Raw genomic sequence first — 16,065 nt, forward strand, 5'->3', positions numbered from 1 at the left:
GAGTAACAAGACGTCGAGTCAATCTAAAGGGCCGAGGATACCATTAGTCATGCGGCTCTGACCTCTGCTCACGAGGTCGTGACTAATTATACTTAGTACACAATGGAAAAGCTGCTGATGATAGAGCACCATTTGGACAGCTGCTAATAGAAGTACTATTTACTCTCTATAATGATTTTGTCTACGGCTTAGTTCCATTCCAGGCTTATCTGTCTTCGATTCAGAGCATCTACTCACAGATTACATATATCACGTGACTGGATGATATCATGACGCACGGCTGATGAAGGGCTGCAGAAGTTCGGTGAAGGTCCCCTCATTTCTCAGCCCTGCATTTTATAAATAGAGCGGTGTGCCTTGCTGTTTCTATACCAAGCAAAGAAGAATTCTCAAAATGACTACTTTCCCTGTGAAATTATACGTGTACGATCTATCAAAAGGTATTGATTTACGTTGTCGCGTCTGCGCCTAACTTACATCTAACCTTTTATAATATAGGACTCGCTCGACAGGTACGCAGCGTCAAGCTCTGGCACAGGGTAAATTGAGAACGTGTACTAAATTATTATTGTCCGTAGCTGTCGATGCAGTTTATTGGTAAACAGATAGGTACGTTGGATCAGATTGCACCATTTGCATAGCCTCATTAACGCGATATGAACCACAGACGGAGTCTGGCATACAAGCGTGGTTTACAATAATGTCGAATACTATTACGGAGCCGGAGTTCAATCCTCAACTCCAGGTGCGACTCATCATGGGCAGCCGCTGCAAGTTGTCGATATGGGTGAGACCTCGCTGCCTGAAGAGGTTGTGCGCGAATACATCGATTCGTTAGCTGAAATTTATCGAGCGGAGAATTACGATCTATTCATGCATAACTGCAACAATTTTTCACAGGATTTATGTCAGTTTCTGGTTGGGCGCAGCATTCCCGACCATATTTCTAATCTACCGCGTGAGGTCTTGGAAACCCCGTTTGGTCAAATGATGAAACCAGTGATCGAAAAATCACTGCGACCTATCACGACCGCACCCTCAGTTCCTGCTGAAACTGTTCAAGTACCCCAGTCGCAGCCAGTTTTGAACCAAGTGCCATACTCTGTTATTCATACAACATCAGCCTCTGAGCTCGAGCGCATGATCAAGACTAGCAAGTGTTCAGTTGTATTTTTCACCTCGGCTACATGTGGACCCTGCCGAATCGCATATCCCAAGTATGATCAGCTGGCTGAAGAACATGGCGGTAAATGCAAATTCATAAAGGTCGATATAAACGATGCCTACGAGATTGGCTCAAGGTGGAGAATATCTGCTACGCCGACATTCATGACATTTATTGATGGCGATAAACTTGACGAGTGGAAAGGTGCTTCTCCGCCCACTTTGGAGAGCAATGTGCAGATTCTTTTGCAAAGCGCCTATCCGATACACTCTCATCGACGGTTGCGCCTGCCTACTCTACTTGGAACTTCCAGGAATTATATCAGTTATTCCAAGCTACCTCCTTTGGATAAGCTTCAGACTAAACTTACCGAAGCTGGAGTGACTGATGAAGTAGTGGAGCACTTAATTCTGTTTATCCGTTTGCGGAATACAGAAGGAGCTAGAGAGGCTTCAACCCCCGACCTGGCGACGTGGGCAACTTTCACCAAAAGGATGCTGAGTTCGAAGGCCGGGAACGGCGAGAATTTGTTTCCTATTATCGATTTGTTTAGAGTCGCTGCAGTTGATGTGCGAGTTAGCTCTTGGTTTGCTGAAGAGAGTGGTAAGTAGAGCTCCATAGGTTTCAGGTGTGATCGCTGGTGCTGACCATTTAGCAGATTTGAGTACTATATCTAGTGTTGTTGCGTTTTCATCGAATGACGAGAATCCTTATCAAGTGCGTCTTGTCACATTGCAACTTTTATGTAATCTTTTCAACTCCTCTCTGTTTGTCCCACGCCTAATATCTGAGTTGGGCAGTCAACTAGCACAACTTACTGCCAATTCGCTGCTTGATAGTCATGCTAATGTCCGATTGGCCGCATCGTCGCTTGCATTCAATATTGCTGCATACGGTCAAAGTCGTCGTGCTATCGCGTCAGAAGAAGTATTACTAGGCTCAGATATTGGAATCGAGCTTATTGTTGCTTTCATTGAAGGCATCAACAGAGAAACAGAATCGGCACCTACTTTGAGTCGTTTGCTTACCTCTTTGGGCTTGATTCTTTACTGTGCACCTCTTGATAAAGAAGTCGGCGTGGAAGCTATGGAGATATGCGCCAGTTTGGATGCGTATGCCGTGGTCAAAGCGAAGAGTGCAGATAAGATTGCCGACAAGAAATTATGCAGTGAGCTCTTAGAGTTGTTAACGAGACCGTAGAATATCTTAGCTTTTTTTTTAAATCGATGTAGGTTTGGAGTTTTTTTATTCTCGAATGAATTTCATGTACGTTTCCTAATTTTTTTTGATACTTCTATGCATTTATTTGATGGCGTATTAATAAGGCAAACGATAGCAGTAAATTAGATAGGCTTTGTAGACTTGCAAAGGTCAATTAGACTGCTAGCATACTTTGTGGAAAATTTTAAATTTCTGCTATTATGCCACTTAAAAATATAGAGTTCATGATCCCAGGGTTTTAGGGTTTAGCGTAGTCCCTTGTTCATTGTGAACCACGGGAATCTTCCATCCCAATAGCTTGCCATACAAGTCTTTACAAATGCTCATCTTCATATAGCCCTTGCTCAGAGTGCTGCAGCTGTTCTAGGCAGATACAAGGGATGTATTATTTTTAGAACAGAAGTGCTGCCAGAGCTCAAGGCACTTCTGCGAGGCTTTCATCAAACAAGGGACATCGTGCTGATTGTGCTGCTTTCAAGGTACAAGCGATGCCACGTTTGCTGCCATATTTAGAACAGGCTACTTTGTTCCTTGTCTCAATATTTTTTGGAGAGGTTTTTGGCGCTATAAAACCACGACTGATTTGCTCTGCCTCGCGTTTGTATATCTTCACTATTACTTCGTCACTGCCTCCTCCTCTACTCCCTGCGTACTCGGACTTGCGATTTTTTGATAATGGATTCCCAATCGGCTACTTCAGACAGAAAACAGGCTTACGCACCTTTGGTAGAGACTACTATCGAGAACACTGCAGATATTCATACACGGACAGACTCTCCGCCACACTATACCCCCCACTTCTATTCTCCTCCCTCAGAATCTCCCCCCGAATATACTCCTCCAGGTAGAGGCTATCGACGATCCTTCATTTCCTTTGACATTAGTCATGAAGAACGTATAAGAGATGTTGAATCTTCCGCTATCAGATTTGCGGATCACAAGTTAAGGCACTTATATGCTCCTTCAGCTCAAGAACTAGCTTCTCAGCAACCAGAAGAGCAACAGGAAGAAGAGCCACTTATACAGTCTTTTCCCCGGATATCTTGTCGCTTGAGCACCCGACCAGCGCGCCCTTTGAACGAAGTTATAGACCGCTCGACTCTCTCGGTGCCGCAAAGGGTTATACGGCACAAGATGAAGTATGATGTGCGAAAGGAGTTCTGGTATTTCAGCAAAATGCAAGGATCTCGCCTGCCGCATACAACTGTTGCGATTGACCGACAATTGGTTAATCATGTTCGCAGACAGAAGTATCCAGAGTTCGTGTTCTCTAATGGGGGAGCGCGTCTTATCACCTACTGTGCGGCCACCATTGAACTTTACCCTTGCAGCAGGGAACACTGGTCCAGTACGCTTCCTTTTGAAGAGATGAATTATAGCTACGTTTATGGAAATCTTTTGAAGGATATAGGATGTGACCGACCTGATGCAATCCAAAGACGAATCAACTGCGACAGTCTTCGAAATTTAACTCGGATCTATCACGTCGTTCTTCTCACTACAGAGTCAAATAGTACCATAAAACAGGAATGGGTCGAATACATAAAGGCTGAATACGGCCAGAGACTATACTATAGGCAACTTGAGGGCTACCCCGTGCATGAATTTGAGTGGATAGAGTTCTCCGTAGAGAGAGCACAAGAACTTTGGGACAAGTTACTGTTCGCTACCCCCAACTGTACTGGGCGTGTCTTCAATGTCATGATATCGGCCTTGCACAGCTGCTCGCAACTGGTTTCTCTCGATCATTCGTTGCGGGCGATTGAAGAGTTTGAATCTCATCGACCTGGTGACTTGGCTCTTGCCTTTGTGCGATCGCTTGTTGGTGCAGTGCTGCCATGCACGCCAAAAAATTTAATTGAGATGCATGAATATGCCAGACTTTTCTGGTTATTCTGCTTGACAAGGCCACAGAGAGAGCTATTCCGGTTAATGGGTGACGAGCAGCAGCACATCAATCACCTTGTCCACCCGGATCATTGGCACGAGATGCGAACAACTGCATACGACTACGCTTCTCTCAAATGGAAACCATCGCATCATCCGCAGTTATCCGAGTCAGCCCATCGTTATTTACCCGAGAGCAGTCGGAAATTACATACCAAGCGCCCGCGTGCTGAATTTGAAGCAGACTCAACAGCATTCGAATATAGGCGCTTGAATGGCAATGACGTACAGGCTGGTTGGACTTCAGCGGCAGAAGCGTATACACGTCTTGTTGGCCTGCCTACGCTGGGGCTAAGTGTGAGCAGTATCCTACAAGACGAGCTCTGTTATTTGCCAAAGGAACGAGAAAAAAGTGTTCCTACACCAATAGAATTTCAAGTGGAAACCTATAATGACTTTATTCTTCCGCGTGATTTTGATCTTCGATATCCTCCTCTTAATGATCCTCTCCCTAGTCCTGTTCAAAAACCTCTGGCCATCCCTTCCAAAAGGCTATGGGATATAGGTCCAAATCTCCGTGTCCTAAGCGATACCTGTCTTCCTTGGTAATTTGGCTGTCGCTGCTGATACTGCTGTCTCTGATTACTCTACTGCATACATCGCACTCAGTTATTTTCTGTTACTGTCTGATTTAATGTAATGCTTTTTACAGAAGCAGAAAAAAAAAAGGAAAGACTTAATTATTGTGCTCGCGTTTTTGCTGTTATCTATGTTATACGTTGATTTATATAACATTTATTCTTGTATTCATCTATATCATATCACTGTATCATATTTTATTCTCTATATTAATCTTTGTTATATATATTTGTGTTTTATTTTATTCTGTGCATTCATAATATTATTGTTGCTTACTTCTCTGCTGCATGTACATGACTGCTGCACGCGTAAAAAAAGAGATAGCCATAGAAATATTTCACCGCATGGTGCTGGCAAGGGCATGTATGTCAGCTAGTAGAAGGGTATCTAGAGGGTTCCAAACTTTGAATTAAAAAAAAGTATAAACATATTGCAAACCAGACTTGTCGACACCAAGCACTTCAGCGAACCTCTCATTTCGCTTCTGAGCGACAGCAGTGCGTTGCCTGCACTACATAATTGTCCGGCTTTTGAAGAAGATCCGGGATTGACTCGAAATATATTACTAGCAAGTTTCCAGTAACTTACTTGCTGTTGTGCTTAAGCACGGCTATGTCTCGTCAAATATCACGTCACTGAGAAGTGGGTGAGGAGGGATGTCGAACATCGGGCTTTTAGATCTCAAGTTAATGAAGGACTGATGCGCATATCTCTTTCGAATCTGGGGTCAAGTGCATATTGTTACAGCGGCGCGTCGATAAATTCAATTTCAAATCTGGCACATCTGCAATCCCTCACGGAAATGTCCTCTATGAAGACTTTGCCTATAAACACTCGGTGAAAGAAATAATTCCAGTGCATATCGTACTGTGTTTGATACTCTACAGTAAGGAGTATCTCGTGAACTTCGTTATCGATGTCTCATGAACAGTAATCGCTCGCACAGTTATGCAACGACGAGCCCAATTCAGTAAGGCTCTTCACAGTAACTGTTAATTAAAAAGCTATCATTTGCATTTCTCGTCTGAACTTGCGAATGCGTAAGCTGTTTGTTGAATATGGTGAAGACTGCTTACATAGCAGATATCGTTAGTAAAGACACATACGTTGCACGGACGGTCTTGTCTTATCTGCAGTAGACATGCAGGCTTAAGCTCTATTCTGTATGGCCAATGCATTTTTAGAATAATCGAAATTGAATAAAATAGAGCACTACTAACCAGGACAGATAATTGTTATCGGAGATATCTCGGAATAGACCTTAATTGAAAATGAAGCTTGGGCCAGAACTTCCCGATAACAAAGATAAGACTCCGCAAATTCATCTTGTCCGAGATGAGTGCAGGCCTCAAACATTTCAATTTTCATGCTGGTCCATTAAATATAATCTGCTATCAATGTCATCTTACTTTACTCTCACCTACCAACCGACCGCTTGTCTTTTTAGGGGAAGAGATGGGATCGTCTCGTTGCTTTTTCTTCTGAGTCATGTCATCCCGGAACTCAAGCCCAACTAATGATTGCTGCCCGTCTAAGCATGATCCCGCCTAGTCATTTACACAAAAGTGATCGAATCTTGATATATTTTGTCTGCTTTTCCACTGTCTTTGACAATTCCTTTTGGAGAATATTTGGTACATAATATGACGACACCAACAGCAATTGAGCCTGAACAGGCAATTGAGTTGCAAGCAATTCCAGCTGTCCCTCCACCAGCATACACTCCTATACCCTTTCGACCGGAGGTGCATACTGACCTCGAACAACCTCGGCCAGCTATATTGACAGTCTCGACAACATACTCATCCACTGCGTTTCGAGGATCAGAATGTGTTGAGCAAGTTCCAATATACTCTTCGAAGAATATAACGCTTACCAGGACTTTGTCTACGACTAGCAGCCGTACAATTACTCCGCCGTCATTGCTCGATGATCCCGAGATAATACAATTTCGAAGTAAAATGACTGCCACAGAACGACTGCGATCGGTTGCTTCGAGCAGACGTATGCATAAAATGCTCTTTTTTTGTCTCGCTGCACTTGTTTTGGTTATAATTGGAGTCGGTATAGCTCTTTCTTTTGTGATATGATGTTGATGATACAATATTTGTCGCGAGATTGTTCATTTGATTTGAGGGTTAATGCATATGTAATAGTTAAAGAGACCAAGTTCGAATGTTATCTGAAACTAACATGACTTGGTATCATGAATAAAATGATTATCTACAAATTGTCCTTCTATTAACAAGTTTATGCTGGTAAATTGTCAAGAATGTAGGTAGACCAGTTAACATTGTCTACTGTGGGACCTCTCGAACTCCCTCGTTATCAATCTCGAATTCCACCATCTTTCCGCTTTCAAAGTACGGTGAAAATACTACCCCTATCGTCCTTTTCCCCCTGCCTAAATCATAATCCATTTCAATAGTCTCTCTTTTAAAAACAATGCGCTGAGATACGCAAAGACTCCACACATGACCCATGGCAGATGTTTTTCCCTGGCTGCCCGGCACATAATCTGCTTCACTAGAAGCATCAGAGAGCCAATTCCAGCCTGTATAAAATCGAGATTGTAAATCCATTTCCAAGACATCAAAATCTGCTTCTTGTTCTTCTTCGTTCATAGATGCTAATAATTCAGCTTCTTCTTCTTCAAACGATCGTGAAAAGTCAATGCTTTCTGACTGTTGCAATGAAGATGCTGGCATATCACTAGGCGCTCTTAAATATTTCTCAGTAGCCTGTGACATTTGCGATTGCTGGGTAAGCGTCATCACAGAAGCGCTGCTGACAGCACCTTGAACTAATTCTTCAAGCCTGAAGAGGTCAGTGACTTGATTAGCCACCACGACAGCACATTTGCACTCTTTAGCTAGTCTTCGCAACACAGACGCCGTTTTTAGTAATTCGTTTCCTCGTACATACATTGCTGATGGTCCACTTCCGAAGTGCTCGGCTCGATAGTGACTTGCAATGCTGTCTAGCACTATAAGGCCAATATTTCGAGTTCGCGCAAATGCCGGTAATTGAAATTGCAATATATGATCTTGCTCTTCCAGATCTCTACAGCCAACATAGTGTACTCTATCTGCACTTAATCTTTCGCGATCATCGAGGAAGCGCGCTCGAAAACTGGAAATCAGCATATTGAGTCTATGTGTTGACAAACCGCTTTCTGTAGAGATGTAGATTGCATCACCATTTAATCCACCATTTTCCGGAGACAATTGCACGGAAACACAAAGCTGAGTTAGGAAAGTTGATTTTCCGACACTGCTTTCACCCACAATTTCTGTTATACATCCAGTTGCAATTCCCTTCCCGCCAAATAGACTCATGTCCAGCCTGGAGTCGCCTGTCGAAAAGAATCGCAAAACAGGCTTTTCATGAGATCTTTGTAGTAGATTCATACATGTTGATATTCCAACTGGGCCATTTTCTATAGCTCCTTTCTTTAATTCTTCTTCGTAGCTATTGAAGAAGGATCGTAATTCGACCTGACTGCGTCGCGTTCGTCGCGCAAGCGCATCAACAGATGATGAAAGAGACGCAAGATCCGCAGCTAGTAAATTGCACTCCGAGAACGTATTCAGTAAATCATAATCATCACTTGAATAATCTGGTAATACCGAGAATATGTCTGCCATTGAGGCTCTGCCTTTTGTTATGACTGGTGTCAAAAGGTAACTGCGCAAGTGAGTTTGGTAAATAAGGTTTGGCTAAATTGGTCTTGTTCACGCGTCTTCATTAATGATTGATTTTGCTATGGTCACTGAATTTTATTTTATTTTAATGATCTATTTGTTTACAAGAGGCAGCTCTGAATCCACTACATCCATAATATCCCGGCTCAACTCAGAGATACGTTTCTTGCCGATGTTCCCCATCGTAATATCAGTTTCCGCTAATAGACACCTCAGCACATGTTCAACACCTTTCGTTCCTGCAATCGCAAGTCCATAAATATACGGTCTACCAATCAGGACCGCCTTAGCTCCCAAGGACAAAGCCTTGATAACATCTGAGCCGGTTCGCACGCCAGAGTCAAACAATACTGTCAGATCCGATGAGCTGACGACCGGATCTGCCGTAATCTCAGCAAGCGCGTCCAGAGAAGCTCTGGCACCGTCAGCTTGTCTCCCACCGTGATTAGAGACGATAATACCATCAATTCCGTAATTTATAGCTGTTTGTGCGTCTTCGACGCTTTGAATTCCTTTTAGAACAATAGGACCTTTCCAATTTTCTCGCAAGAATTTGAGGTCCTCCCATGATTTATGCTGTCCAGAAAAAGCTTGCGACAGCCACGCTAAAGCTACGAATATGGATTTTTGATACCACAGCAAGAAAATTATCAGGAAAAAGCTTCTGTGGCTTCTCGAGAAAAGCATCTTGATCCGCTGCCACAATGACAGTTTCGGCCGCGAAGCCACCAAATTTGCATAAAATTCTTTAAAAGCGGGATCATTCAAGCCAATAGCACAGCCCTCACCCCAAATGAACGGTAAATAGCTCTGGTCGAGATCGGAAGGCCGGTAGCCAAGAGAAAAAGTGTCGAGAGTAACAACAAGAACCGAGAATCCGTTATTCGCAGCGCGATCTAGTAATGATTTGGTGATCTTATCGTTGGTCGGCCAGTACAATTGATACCATCTATCGGGCTTGGCGAAATCATCTGTCAGATTCACAGAGGCTGCGTCGTGGGCAGCAGCAACTGTTTCCAGATTCGTACTCGATGCAGTCGATAACACAAACGGCACATTCAACCTCGCAGCAGCTCGAGCTGATCCACACTCGGCCTCTTTATGAGCAATGCTCTGCACTCCAATTGGAGCAACAATTAGTGGCGACGGGAATTTCTTGCCAAAGATTTCAACCGAAAGATCACGACTAGATGCTCCTGAAAGCATGCGTGGAACAAGTCTGTAGCGCGAAAACGCTCTGATATTTGCCGCATATGTACGGAATTGGCCCGCATTTCCATAAATATAGTTGAAATATCGAAGAGGAAGTTTGTCTCTGGCTTCGGCTTCCCATTTGAGTGAATCTGTGGAGATCTCAGGAGGCCTCAGAGCTGCGTAAATGTCTGTCTGATATTGAGCCCAGGATTCATAACTTGGAGCCCCACACTCCATTTCACTTTCTTTTTAGATTATAAACCGACGAGAAGAGCTCCTAATTAAAAGAAGGACTCAAATGGCATAAAGCAGGAATTTGTACCGATTTATCTTTACATTATAGTCGAGTTGGAGTTTGATATTAGATGAAGCACGAGACAGGCCAACCTTAGCATGTTTTTTCACGTGACATTATTGTCAATATGATCTGTATTTAGGTTTTATTGCCGAACGCGACTACACGTTCAAACGCGTCTTTGTGTCCCCTTCTCTTTATCGCAGCAGCTCAGTAAGTAATGTCGCAGGCCATAGATATAGATGTTATTTCTGCCTCTGTAACGAAAGGAAAAATTGCTGAGAAAGACTCTGATAGTCTTCCATGGTAAGATAGCTTTGCTTATTGAGCAGAAAAACAAGATTGATTTAGTGGTTTTAAAGGGTTGAGAAATATAGACCGAGTAGTCTTGATGATGTTGCAGGTCACGAGAATATCATTTCCACTAGTAAGCTCTCTGTCTTTTAATATGATGGCTTATACTGAATATTTCAAAGTCCGCACATTTATTGCCTCCAATCGAATCCCTCATCTGTTATTCTATGGACCTCCCGGTACTGGAAAGACGTCAACGATATTGGCAGTAGCGCGCGAGATTTACGGCAAGAATTTCAAAAATATGGTCCTGGAACTGAATGCCTCTGATGAGCGCGGAATTGACGTTGTTCGTGATCAGATCAAAACATTTGCATCTACGAGACAGATGTTTAGCAAAGGGTTTAAATTGGTGATCCTTGATGAAGCGGATATGATGACCAACACCGCGCAGAATGCTCTTCGACGAAGTATGACTTTTTCTTTATACGGATTTTGAAATCACTTAGCTAATTCCATATGACAGTAATGGAGAAATTTACAACACACACACGATTCTGCATTCTAGCAAACTACGTTCACAAATTGACTCCTGCAATCCAATCTCGCTGCACGCGCTTCCGCTTCTCACCGATCCCATCAAATTCCATTCGAAAGCGTATAACTCACGTGATTGAACAGGAAAATGTGAATATTTCAGACGATGCATTCTCAGCTTTACTATCGCTATCAAAAGGTGATATGCGTCGCGCGTTGAATGTCTTGCAGGCATGCCATGTTGCGAGAGAAGATGGTGAGAAACAAACTGTCGCTATTTCTGAAATAGATATCTATGAGTGCGTCGGAAATCCCAGACCATCTGATATACGGCAACTTATGGATACAATGATGACAGAGGAGTGGGGCACTGCTCTCCGTACAGTTAAGAAGATCAAACAATCCAACGGTTTAGCATTGGCCGATCTGTTACAGGGGATCTTTGAAGAGTCTGAGCAGATCCAGTTTGCGCCTACGGTTCGCGCGGAAATGATTTCCGGGTTGGCAGATATAGAATATAGGTTGTCAAGTGGAGGGTCAGAGACGTTGCAAACTAGTGCGCTTATTGGTGTTGTTAAAACTAGTATCGAGCTGCAGGACTCGGCGGCAAAGTAGTTATAAAGCAAAATGGCAATTGATTTGATTTCTATGAATCACAACGTGTGCGCCAACTTCAGCTCAATCTTAAATGCAGAAAATATTTAAATGAAACCACACCGCATAAATAGCCTACATGATGCAGCACTTATCTTTCTCCGAGCCTCCCCTTTTTGACTTCGAGGTAGCTGATACCGATCCTGTTGGTCCCGCAGACTGTAATTCATTGAGTAAGCCCCGGGCCTGTCCTCCATATGGAGAGTAAATACTCACCTTGGTTGGACCTCGTGGACGGTCATTCCCATGTGATCCCCTTGTTCCTGGTCGAGGCCGCGATCCCGGCGCCGCAGGTGGTGCAGCAGCTGAAGAGCCTGGCCGCATATCGCTGCGAACGCTGTTCGCAACGGTTTGCGAACGAGTTTCTCCGCGCCTAGCGTTGCGCACAGCTCGATTTTCTCTGCGCTGTTCTTCGCGTGCCAAGTTCTCGTCTTCTTCGCGTTGCAATTCCATTGCTAGAGCAAGATCTAGATCAGTTGTAGGAACCGGAGAAGAATTTTGTGTGGGGTGTTGTGGTGGGGCCGCGGCCGACTTTGGTGTTTCCTCACCGAATTCGCTAGGGACAAATACTCCATTGAAAAAACAACTGCTCGAGCCGCTGACATCGCTTAAAGATTGCCAGACAATATTTGGCATTGAACTGAATCCAGAATCAGTTGCTAGCATGAACAGTTGTTTGGAGTCTGGATGCTTGTATATTGTAGAGAAATGATCGTTTCTGAAAAGAACAGCTAGGCTACCCGGTGATAGCAGTTCTGACAGAAACGAGAGGCCAAACGGAGTAAGCTGCGTGGCTGTCTGAGAGAGAAACAATTGAACTAATCTAGCATTTTCCATTGTATCAAGCTCTTCTTCAGTAAGCGACTGTCCGTTCTCGAGCTTTGACGATAACTCCGACAAGGCAACTAGTAGTCCTTGGGCGCCTTCGTATGATTCCGCTTTCGTCACTGCCGAGTCGACATATTTGTTTGAAGGGTCAGAGACCCATCCGTGAACTAGGTCGACATCAAAGGCACGAAACACAGCCAGTTCTTCAGAGGCCTCGAATGATCCGTCGAATCGTGGGTTGATGTTCAGTCCAGTATGTAGGCTGTGTAACAACGAGAGAACATGGTTTACATCTGTGTGTTCGGTATTATTGGAACTTAACAGCACGTCTGCCAGCAAATCAATCAGATAGCTGGCGTTTATCTCAGTTCGCGCCGCTGAGATGTTAGATATAGGCGTAACCGAACCAGGCGCAGTCGACAAAATCAAGGTATTAACAAGGGCAATTAACGGGCATGGCCCATTCTTGTTTTGCAATATAATTGGAGATTCACGAACTCGTCCATAAGGATCGAACCAGCTGACTTTTTTAACGTTGAAGACGCTGGATTCAAGTTCCTTCCTAATCTCTTCGTCACGAGCGGCTCTCGCTGGAGGGGGAGGTGCGCTAGATTCAGAAGCAGAAGAAGCTTCGGTAGTGTTTAACGCTTCTGTAGCAAACGGCGCTAGTTCTTTACTTAATGAGAATTCAGATTGACTACTAGAAATAGTCGAGTCGTTGATATTTGCTAAGCCTTCTTTAACGGCTGAGGCTGTGTCGGGAACCAAGTTAGAGCCAGTGGGAATCGGCTGAAGCAAGCAACCATAAGCACATTAGCATATCAAACGGAACCTCTAGCAATATTTATAGTTGACAAATGCAAAGAACAATAATGACTTACAGAAGCAGGCTCAGTGGGAGTTACAGGGTCCTCTGTCGGCTTCAGAGCATAGCTGATTCCGGATTCGGAAACATCGTCCCCGATAGCTTGTTCGCACTCGGCGTTCATATAGCGGTAAGATATATAGTCGTCAAATAGTAGTATATGCTGTGTCTCGCTGTATATGATATGAAGATGTATGTGCTTAACGGATTAAAGAGTAATGTTGAGGCACAGTTTATAGAGCATTAATGATTAATGGGGCTCAATAAAGTTTATCTGATCGAGTGTCTAGTGTACAGCCCACGAGCTTGCGTTCTTGGTTTTTTTTCAGTTTTGTTGCTAAATAACGGCAAAAACAGCAAAGATCAGTTATATACATTCGACATAGATAGATGCGGTATAGATGATGAAACGGAGCAAGTCTTCGGCTTCGATACGTCGCCGGCGGCCTCGACAATCAGCATCCTCCTCGAATCTTGAAGCTCTTGAAGATAACAGTTGGCAGTTCCAGCCTCCTTTTTACAATCATCCTCCCACCGTATGCATTTTTGATGTATATGCTTTTATAGGAAATTTGACTAAAATTGTTTTCTCCATGAATTTAGCCCCTCAAAAAGCCGACAAATGCTCCGTTCTCTCTCTTCACATCCGGCAGAAGTTCTCCCCGCGTTCCAGCACTCCGCACTGCATCAGTTGCATCAGACTCGGACGCTGATATCCCAGACGGTGATAAGCTTGCTAAAGAATCAGATGTCACGGTTGGTGGCGATGCAGTGCCCCCCGAGCGCGAGTATTTTGGCTTTGCTCTTTACGTATCTAGTACGTTTGCATTCATTATTTACATCCTATGGACATTTCTTCCACAGGTTGTACTCCATAGTTTGAAAATATATTACTATCCATCGCGATGGTGGGCTCTTGCGTTTCCGTCATTTATGGTCATGTTTATTGTGTACATATATGTTGCACTCATTAGCTACAATGTCGAAGTGCTTACACCAAAACTGGATAATTTGAGTACAATTACAGATGACTTTGCAGTTATTTCGCAAGATGACAAGTACCTGTGGAAAGGCTCAGATGGTGTATGGGACCTACCTCTCGAGTCGGTGAATTATGTACTTTATGCAGATAGACACCACGAAGAGAGCAACGGGAGTTAAAAGCAGAGGGTGAACGGAGTTTGATCGTGTACGATAATGCATTTGCGGTTTAATCCTGTGATTCTTTCTTTCGGTGCGTCGTTGCTAAGTGAGTCTGTTCTTATATTTTTGTGCTTCTAGTATTTTATTTACAAGCAGTGTCTGTGCTGGGTCCATAATGATAAAAAATGAATAAAATAAAATAAAAAATAATAATAATAAGAATATAATGTACAGAAGCAAAGATATGACTGAACTGATCAGTCATTATATCAACGGGCATATTGCGGAGGATTCGCTGTTCCCGTATTTGCACCAGGTCGGTCGTCAAACTCCCATCCCTCAGAATCGTTGATGTTTGTGCTACTGATGACAGGCTCACTGATAGCCACAGGATGATCTGCAGCCGCATCATTGATTTCAACCGTTTGTGAAATGATTCGTGAATTAGTGTTGTTTGGTGAAGGCATTTCTGTGATGGCCTCGCCTTCAAGTGCTTCTTCTTCGACAACGATCACCTGACTACCGGCACGAGTACTAGGATTTACTAGTATACGCGTACCTGGCCGATCGCTGCTATTCCTTTTCTCTGGATCGTATTGCGAAGATATACTCTCAGCTGTGTGTGAAGCGGTACCATTGACATTGGGAGGTTTAGAAGATGAAACGGATGACTGTTGATCTTGCGATGAGGTTGGTAACGGCATGTCATCTGCAAACACAAGTAAATAGGTAACTTCTTGTAGACACCTATTACAGATTAGAATACAAATATAAACATGTATGTAAGAAATTGCTCACTTCTCCAGATATTGCCGCGACTTTGCTCTTCTTTTCTCTGCCTCTTCGATATGTGATTTACTGTTGACGAATGGTTCCAAGGTAACTGCGAAAATCAGCATGATTAATTACGAAAAGACTTTAAAGCGCTTCTCACCAGACGCAAGATCATTCTCTAGCTCGGTAGATTCCGCCGCATCTTTGGTAGGAACAGGAGACCCGCTTGACTTGGATCTAGATCTGCTGGTGAACATATATTTCACTTGAATCGTCTCCAAAGAAATCATACCTTTCTTCAGAAAGTGCGCGTTCAAGCATTTTTATCCTCTTGAAATAAGACTCGACAAGTTTCTGTGTGCCTCTCTTCTCTCCTTCCAGTCTGGCTATTCGTGCCTGTGAATCAAGATAAAAACATCAGTATACGCAGACATTTTAATTGCTTTGAAAAAGTAAAAGATACCTTCATTTCAGCTTTTTCGATTTCCCACTGAATCCTACTCCGTTCACTCTTTTGCCATTCGGTCTGCAGGAATCGCATCACTCCTATAAATTAGTGTTCAACAATTAGCACGATATCGAGCAGAACTATTGAACGTGGCGTACCTGGCAATGTGTACTCCGGCTGCGGAGTCTGGCCGTTGGCTACGCCGGACATTTGAAGAGATGATTGCTCTTGCTGCGTGTATATGCCTGTCCTGAATGCTGTATCTGAGCAGCTGCTCTGAGGATTGTTGATTGTCGATTGTGTTTGGGATAAGAGAGTGCAACCAGAACTTGGTTTTAGGGAGTTTTAAGCGATTTAATCGCAGCAGGGTTCGGCAAGTAAATGGCATAACTGCATATATTTTATGCAATTAATCTA

At 43.5% G+C, this 16,065-nt stretch overlaps 10 protein-coding genes across 10 annotated transcripts; 6 read left to right on the forward strand and 4 right to left on the reverse strand.

Annotated features, from left to right (window-relative positions):
* The first annotated feature begins 110 nt into the window (after positions 1-110).
* On the forward strand, positions 111-2,620 carry V2V93DRAFT_362048 (PPPDE putative peptidase domain-containing protein). Its single transcript, XM_066908256.1, has 5 exons — positions 111-440; positions 499-512; positions 579-609; positions 668-1,768; positions 1,824-2,620. The coding sequence occupies exons 1-5, from the start codon at positions 395-397 to the stop codon at positions 2,363-2,365; spliced, it is 1,734 nt and encodes a 577-aa protein (XP_066768366.1). The 5' UTR covers positions 111-394; the 3' UTR covers positions 2,366-2,620.
* Positions 2,621-2,677: 57 nt separating this feature from the next.
* On the forward strand, positions 2,678-5,356 carry V2V93DRAFT_362052 (uncharacterized protein). The gene has a single exon (XM_066908257.1). The coding sequence runs from the start codon at positions 3,062-3,064 to the stop codon at positions 4,880-4,882; it is 1,821 nt and encodes a 606-aa protein (XP_066768367.1). The 5' UTR covers positions 2,678-3,061; the 3' UTR covers positions 4,883-5,356.
* Positions 4,724-5,340, forward strand: V2V93DRAFT_362054 (uncharacterized protein). Its single transcript, XM_066908258.1, has one exon. It carries the CDS (start codon positions 5,043-5,045, stop codon positions 5,286-5,288), a length of 246 nt encoding a protein of 81 aa, XP_066768368.1. The 5' UTR covers positions 4,724-5,042; the 3' UTR covers positions 5,289-5,340.
* Positions 5,357-6,555: 1,199 nt separating the features above from the next.
* V2V93DRAFT_377301 (uncharacterized protein) lies at positions 6,556-7,002 on the forward strand (the record flags this gene model as incomplete). The annotated part of the gene is made up of 1 exon (XM_066911910.1): positions 6,556-7,002. The coding sequence occupies one exon, from the start codon at positions 6,556-6,558 to the stop codon at positions 7,000-7,002; it is 447 nt and encodes a 148-aa protein (XP_066768369.1).
* A 114-nt stretch (positions 7,003-7,116) lies between these two features.
* V2V93DRAFT_362058 (P-loop containing nucleoside triphosphate hydrolase protein) lies at positions 7,117-8,576 on the reverse strand. Its single transcript, XM_066908259.1, has one exon. The coding sequence runs from the start codon at positions 8,557-8,559 to the stop codon at positions 7,210-7,212; it is 1,350 nt and encodes a 449-aa protein (XP_066768370.1). The 5' UTR covers positions 8,560-8,576; the 3' UTR covers positions 7,117-7,209.
* Positions 8,577-8,670: 94 nt separating this feature from the next.
* V2V93DRAFT_362059 (FMN-dependent alpha-hydroxy acid dehydrogenase) lies at positions 8,671-10,162 on the reverse strand. Its single transcript, XM_066908260.1, has one exon. It carries the CDS (start codon positions 10,045-10,047, stop codon positions 8,710-8,712), a length of 1,338 nt encoding a protein of 445 aa, XP_066768371.1. The 5' UTR covers positions 10,048-10,162; the 3' UTR covers positions 8,671-8,709.
* Positions 10,067-11,608, forward strand: V2V93DRAFT_5978 (P-loop containing nucleoside triphosphate hydrolase protein). Its single transcript, XM_066912742.1, has 4 exons — positions 10,067-10,411; positions 10,468-10,532; positions 10,582-10,869; positions 10,926-11,608. The coding sequence occupies exons 1-4, from the start codon at positions 10,326-10,328 to the stop codon at positions 11,549-11,551; spliced, it is 1,065 nt and encodes a 354-aa protein (XP_066768372.1). The 5' UTR covers positions 10,067-10,325; the 3' UTR covers positions 11,552-11,608.
* Positions 11,565-13,515, reverse strand: V2V93DRAFT_362064 (uncharacterized protein). Its single transcript, XM_066908261.1, has 3 exons — positions 13,300-13,515; positions 11,807-13,207; positions 11,565-11,749 (listed from the first exon to the last, which is right to left on the reverse strand). The coding sequence occupies exons 1-3, from the start codon at positions 13,405-13,407 to the stop codon at positions 11,666-11,668; spliced, it is 1,593 nt and encodes a 530-aa protein (XP_066768373.1). The 5' UTR covers positions 13,408-13,515; the 3' UTR covers positions 11,565-11,665.
* A 31-nt stretch (positions 13,516-13,546) lies between these two features.
* On the forward strand, positions 13,547-14,570 carry V2V93DRAFT_6057 (PIG-P-domain-containing protein). Its single transcript, XM_066912744.1, has 2 exons — positions 13,547-13,819; positions 13,887-14,570. Exons 1-2 carry the CDS (start codon positions 13,685-13,687, stop codon positions 14,442-14,444), a joined length of 693 nt encoding a protein of 230 aa, XP_066768374.1. The 5' UTR covers positions 13,547-13,684; the 3' UTR covers positions 14,445-14,570.
* Positions 14,557-15,946, reverse strand: V2V93DRAFT_362067 (Striatin family-domain-containing protein). The gene is made up of 6 exons (XM_066908262.1): positions 15,807-15,946; positions 15,664-15,746; positions 15,493-15,596; positions 15,361-15,437; positions 15,225-15,309; positions 14,557-15,173 (listed from the first exon to the last, which is right to left on the reverse strand). Exons 1-6 carry the CDS (start codon positions 15,856-15,858, stop codon positions 14,696-14,698), a joined length of 879 nt encoding a protein of 292 aa, XP_066768375.1. The 5' UTR covers positions 15,859-15,946; the 3' UTR covers positions 14,557-14,695.
* Positions 15,947-16,065: the final 119 nt, after the last annotated feature.

The sequence above is a fragment of the Kockiozyma suomiensis genome (assembly GCF_038497685.1).
Source record: "Kockiozyma suomiensis strain NRRL Y-17356 unplaced genomic scaffold V2V93scaffold_1, whole genome shotgun sequence".
Classification (NCBI taxonomy): domain Eukaryota; kingdom Fungi; phylum Ascomycota; class Lipomycetes; order Lipomycetales; family Lipomycetaceae; genus Kockiozyma; species Kockiozyma suomiensis.